This window comes from Schistocerca americana, chromosome 4 (genome assembly GCF_021461395.2).
Source record: "Schistocerca americana isolate TAMUIC-IGC-003095 chromosome 4, iqSchAmer2.1, whole genome shotgun sequence".
NCBI lineage: Eukaryota > Metazoa > Arthropoda > Insecta > Orthoptera > Acrididae > Schistocerca > Schistocerca americana.
In genome coordinates, this window is record NC_060122.1 from 528,894,559 (window position 1) to 528,901,221 (window position 6,663).

The 6,663-nt window shown below is 38.2% G+C and overlaps 1 protein-coding gene across 1 annotated transcript in view; it reads right to left on the reverse strand.

The window, feature by feature from the left end:
• LOC124612711 (proteasome subunit alpha type-4) overlaps positions 1 to 5,781 on the reverse strand; it is a 32,115-nt gene extending 26,334 nt beyond the window's left edge. Inside the window, exons 1-2 of the mRNA XM_047141063.1 lie at positions 5,661 to 5,781; positions 3,146 to 3,188 (exon numbers count right to left, since the gene is read on the reverse strand). Coding sequence (XP_046997019.1) covers positions 3,146 to 3,188; positions 5,661 to 5,663 — 46 coding nt within the window. The 5' untranslated portion in view covers positions 5,664 to 5,781. The remainder of the gene's footprint in view (positions 1 to 3,145; positions 3,189 to 5,660) is intronic.
• Positions 5,782 to 6,663: the final 882 nt, after the last annotated feature.

Genomic DNA, 6,663 nt, shown 5'->3' on the forward strand with positions numbered 1-6,663 from the left:
GGCTTGCAGCGGAGTAGTAACATGACAATAACATCCCTGTAATGGACTGGCCTGCACAGAGTCGGGTCTGAATCCTACTGAACACCTTTGGGATGTTTTGGAACGCACACTTCATGCCAGACCTCACCGACAGACATCGATACCTCTCCTCAGTGCAGCACTCCGTGAAGAATGGGCTGCCATTCTCCAAGAAACCTCCCACCAACTGACTGAACGTATGCCTGTGAGAGTGGAAGCTGTCATCAAGGCTAAGGGTGAGCAACAATATACCGAATTCCAGCATTACAAACTTTTAAGTCACTTTCAGCCAGATGTCCGGATACTTTTGATCACTGTGTAATCTGCTGATGTTTCACAGTGTGAGATGCTCAACAAGGCTAAATACATAAGCTAAATTCACAGTGGCTTAAGCCATTTACAACAAAGGCAAGGAAACATCAAGGTCTCAAGGCAAATTCACTGGAAGAGAAAGTGTGGCGAAAGAGGGAAGAGAATTGAAAATGATGGGAATTATCTCACTCATTCTGAATAGCTGAAGTTCAGGAGATGCAAAATTTTTAATGCTTTGATAGCTGGTCTCCCTATATCACATTTTGATGCACTTTTGTAGCTTTCTCAATAACTATCGAAGTTAATTTAACTCAAAGACATCATTATATGCTATTTCATGAATTTAACAGGAGAGAGAGTACCCGTAAGAGGGACTTAATCTGGTTGAAAGATAGTTTCATGCATGATCAATAATTTTCATACTGCAAAATGTCCATGCCTGAGTATATCTGAGGCGATCTTCCGTTCTTTTGAAGGAATTCATTAAGCTATTAAATGAAAGACACATCCCAAAAACAGCTGTTCAGTGTTAATGCAATGTCAGAAATATGCACTAATCTAACAGTACTTACATTTTAGCAATTTCTTAAGCGATTCTGCATGGAATATACCACGCAAGACCAAGACCAGTAGTGTACAAAATTAAGTATGAGATGAAATGTGGAGGATACGGATGCTTTGACTGGTATCTTTAATACTATTTTCAATTTATCTCTCCTGAATGATGCAGAAAAATAGTAAGTAAGGTGTCCAATCAAGACTCATTACTTTGCACTAAAAACAATCTCTATTTCTTCATATTACGAAGATCTCCAGAACAACTTAACTAATTTCTGTTTTTACTTCTCTTATTTCCTGTCTTCTATGAAATCTTATTGCACATTAATTCCTCCATGACTTGTCCTCAATTTGCATCAAATTATCTTACTGGTACTGTTTGTTCAATGAACCATTCCTGTGTATTAGTAATAATTTCTGCTGGATCAAACAGGAACACACAAAAGAGAAAACTTGCTAGCTTTCCGAGTAATGCTTCGTGCTGTTTGGACGCACAATGCTGCATTTTGACAGGAGGACTAGGTAGGGGTAGAGAGTGTGTCAAGTGGGGTAGGGTGCGAACAGGATGACACAGGCAGGATGCAGGGAAAGGGGTTCAGGGTGGATGGCTATGAGCTCAGCAAGAGGCATCCAGTTTGCCAGCTAGGAATGCGGGGAGCAGGGTTACAGGTGTGCAGGCTAGGCATTTGATGGATGGTTGTCTGAACCAGTGGGGAGTGACACACGCTGAAAGGGGACAGTGGGGTACCAAAGACTGAGGCCCATAATTATCCTTTCCTCAATCTCTGGTAAACCACTGCCTCCACACCCTAAAATCAAGTTTCCCCTTCCTCTGTCTTGTCACCCCCTGCCAAATTCACATCCCGACATCATCTTCAGTGTGTTCCACTTCCAAATGGCTCCGACAACCATGCATCACATGCCCAGCTTATGCACCTGCCAACCTCCCTCCCACACTCCTGCCTGGCAAATCCGCCGCCCCCTGCCAAGACACTAGCCACACTCTCCCACCACAACCTAGTTCACCTGCCGAAATATAGCACTGTACATCCAGTCGGCACCATGTAGTGCCACAGGCGTGTGCATGTGTACGTGTGCGTTTCTGCTCTAACCCAAAAAGTTACTCTACAATCTAGCAAATTTTCTTTCTTTTTGCATGTCACTGTCGACTACTCACTGCTCCTGCTTTTCAATCAGTGGTCACTATTAATCCAAAGGTATTTACATTCTACCTTAACTTTCCCACAAAATATTGGTTTCTATTCCCTTTTCAAGTGTCAAAACTTGGGGAAACAATACAGCAAGTAATAGCTGAATATGTCTAATGCTCATCATCATCAGAACTGAGGTAAAAATTTCAAATGCAGAAGTGCTTCTGAATTTTTAGAAAAACAGCTAATTTCAGACCATAAATATCTGCTTAAATAAACTTATCAGCATATTCCACAATTTGTTTACTCTTGGATGAAATGAAGAAATGGAAGGAAAAAGGAATCAATGCATGGCAAATTACCCACAGTTAATTGTTTTCGTCTTAGTAGAGCATCCCCCATAATGACTGTATGGACAAGTTAAAACTGTATGCCAGATCAGGATTCAGGTACACTAACAATTATGCATCAAACAAGGCACTACTTCCACTGTTCCATACAAGAACCTCTGAAAAGTTTCGAAAGAGAAGGAAGGAGTTGAAATGAAGAATTGTATCCGCAAGGTACAAGATGCACTACTCAAGTATGCACCTCCCTCCACAGTAATAAGTTGTTATTGCTGTTAATGGCTCATTCCTGCAGGAATGAAATGAGTGTCAACATTTGAGTTCTATTAGACTAAGAAGCTATGTGTATGGCATTGTGGCCTTAGTTGCCCGAGACTGCAATCGTGTCTCTCACACTCTCACACACTCTCTCTCTCTCTCTCTCTCTCTCTCTCTCTCTCTCTCTCTCTCTCTCTCTCTCTCTCTGTGTGTGTGTGTGTGTGTGTGTGTGTGTGTGTGTGTGTTTTTTTGCCATCTAATTCTGACTAAGGCCTTACTGGCCAAAAACTATATTTGTGTCAGTCTTTTTGTTGTGCCTATCTGAGACTCAGCATCTCCACTATATGGTGAGTATCCAGTTTCCTTTTCACAATATTGTTGTACTATATTCAGTGACATTAAGTCTAAACTACATGATTTCTACAAGATTACTTCATAACAATGGGAAGCTTAGAGTTTTATACACAGTGACACTCAAATTTCGAAGACTGTCAAACATACCTTCAGGAGAAAAAATTGTTGTTCGCGTGTCATACCGGCGTGCCTGTCAAACAAATAAAACAATAATAATTTTAACAAATTTTTAAAATCTTTTATACACAATACAAAAAATTTAATGTTTAGTCTTGTTTAATATTTCAAGCACACATTTCCAAAAGAATATAAACGAGGAAGTAACTTTATTAGGTTCACAATGATCATCAGATACAGTAAACAAAACTAAACTGGACAACCTAAGACAAACTGATTTTATAATTATATGATACCATTGTTAGGGACAAAACCTAAAATTTAGTATTTTTTATGTACATAGGCCTTAACATGAACTACATACAGCCAAGATTTGATGAAGCAAGCTGTGTTCACCCGACACTAAAGAAATAATAATGTAGCATTACAGGAATAACTCAGAAAATTGGATGTTAATGAACAAATATTTGAAAGTTTTGTAATATCAGAGATTCTCAAATAAAAAGAGAATCTTGTAGTTTTATATAAACAAGAGACCACATTTATGAAAATATATCAGACATTAAATAAATTAACCTTAATTAATGTAAGTGTTACAGATGTAATGTTTTAGTGTTAAAGACTTAACTTTAACTGAAGGACTGAAATTACACACATTAAAATCATTAAGTGCTGACATATATATGAATAACATTTGGATAAGAGGGAACAAGACTTAGTTTTACAGCTTTAATTTCATTTCAACGAAAGATAACACTTCCAGACAACCTACGGTATGCTTTTGTAAAGTTCACAACACTTGGGAAAATATGAACTTCATTGGTATCATCCCTTTTTGTCCGTGCAAATTTATTCCCTACTCTCCTAGGGACTTTATTTGTTCACATTCTTCACTGACAACAAAGCTGTGCAAATATCATATTCCAGATTTCTAGTTTAACAATAAACCACTGACCAAAGGCAGGGAAAGATTTCATCATTGCAAATGGTTCTGAAAGAATTCCAAGTGCTTATTCCTGCAGGAGGTGTAAAATGGAAGTGTGCTATCTTTCTCCGACAACAAACCAGTTTTAAGTCTATATTTTAAAATGGTGCAGACATTGTGGACTTCAGTTTCTGGAAGAGATTTATATCGCTCCACTGCTGCTGTGACTGGTCAGCATGGTTCTTTAACTCATTTTCTGGAACTGCTATTATATTAACTTCGTCAGTTACAAATTCCACATGTTATACAAAGAATGATCAATCAGTAATGAGTGCTTGTTTGTCATACACTACCACACATTATGCTTCAGCATTCCTCCAACACTATCAACAGCTTCCTCTCCATGGGATGTACAAAGCAAATACGAATTTAACACAAGACTACAATTTTATTTGCTGAAAGTTATATTGCCCGAAGTGTGCTGCTGTTTCAAATGTTGGCCAGCTCCATCAGAGAATATTTTCCATCACTTTAATAATAGAATTTTTTTACTCTCTAGTATTTTATGAATAAAAGCACAACAGCTTGCTTATCATGATGCAGATAACCAAATATGATCGCATATGAAACTGGAATGGTAGCTGCGTAATCCACTGCTGCGTAAATAAAGATTTGTTAATTACTCCAGTGCGTGCTCTGCACCTCATGCTGATAAGCAATAGTGAAGTTCTCACTGAAATCAATCTCAAGAACACAAATTATGCTAGATGAATCATTCAGGTTTTGTCATTTAAAAGAAAAAGCTTTGCTTGCTTCTGATAAAAGAAAGTAACCAAGAAAATTCAGCAATTCGTTTTTCAGCATTTTGAAAATATCTAATCTTTCTGCATTACTTTAAGTACTCTTCCCGTCCCTTCATTATTCCGTCGATACTAGCTAAAGAGATCAATAAACAAAAAGTCAACGAGTTTAACTCTTCATACTTATTTACATTTCCATGCTAAATAAAAGAGCCTAATTTTTTGTTTCATTTAATATAAAATTACGTGTACGAGGCTAACTTTTTCGTTTCATTTGTACAGATGTAATATGACAGGAGCAGACAAAAGCTAACACTTTATGAAACGCGTCGTATAAGATCTCTACCACTCTCTTCTGGTAAAGGATGCCATGAAACCGAGTAACTCGTGTAGTGCCTGCGTATTAAAAACAAATTCTACTGGGCTTCGGAATTTTCCATTTTGGTTTCACTTTTCACGGGATTATTCAAATATGATAACTGCAAATGCAATATTAAATAACCTATTTCTCCTCTTATTTTTATGTTTGGCAACACGCATCTCAAAGTGGTTCGATACACGATCTTGACAAGAAATAAATGACAGTTCTCAAATACTGGTATTACATTATTTTGAAATATACGTAACGAGAATGGAGAGCTAGACAATTATGGTTACAACGTTCTGAGGCTGAAACTGAGTTTTCTGTGGATTATTTACAGAAATGCTACACACATACAATAAACCGCAAATTCGACACCGAGGGAATGTGTGTTTCTTAAAGCATCAGGTTCCGTCAGGCACTCATCGACAGACATTTATAAGCTCCTATGCCACTTACCATTGTTTCGAGGTTTCAGTATAAAAAAACTGAAAACAATCACAATATTTCTCAGCAACTTTGAAGTCGCGTTACGAAGCAAATACACTCGACTCACGCTAAACAATTCACTGTCGCAACAGGCTCACCAACTTTTTCAAGCCAAAGCCGCTGTCAGAGATATTGATTACAGGTTCGAAACACATCCTGAAAATTTCGGGAAGCTTTCTTTATGAAGCCAGTCACTCATATGATTTCCCTTAGATAAACCATACGCCTATGGAACATCAGTGATTGTCAGTGTTTTTACAAAATAATGTTATTTTTAATCACAATCACAAACAACTTTTCCAGCCACTACCATTTCCGAAGTTTGTATCATTTTCAGATATCGTCGCTCTTAAACCAACAGGGAGCGTCGATATCAGTAATCTAGCACGGTTAAATATGAATTTGTTGGTCAGCTTAGAAGCTGCATGCTCGGTTACTGAGCATTACTGGAGAAGAGGTCCCAAAAGGGATCAAGGCTCAAAAGAGGGGTGACCCTCCAAAAGGCAACATATGACTCGCAACCCCTAATAGCTGTAAAGATTGTCGCCAAATATAATAGATGGTATGACATGATGTGTTTGGTAAGTGGGTACCTTTACTATAACTACAAGGCTCGAGAGCAACGAAGAAAAGTGTGATAGCTAGGATAAATCCCAGACAGAACTAACAAGACATTTATTGACAATCAGCAATACATCGTCTTAGCGGAAGAACAACTGAAGAACAGGGCCCAAAGTGATGGGGAAAAGAGACAGCCCTGCATATAGAATGTTTTGGTCATATGCCATATTGTGAATCCGAATATAACAGGAGCCGACAAAACATCGCCCATGATGAAGGGTGTCAGAGAAGAAATGTACCATGCTCTTCTAGTAAAGGGTGCCATAAAATCGAGGAATTCATCAAGTGTTGGCACCATGTTGAGGAAATGCTACATAAAAGAGCCGGATGAAAGAAGTATGACCAAATCACG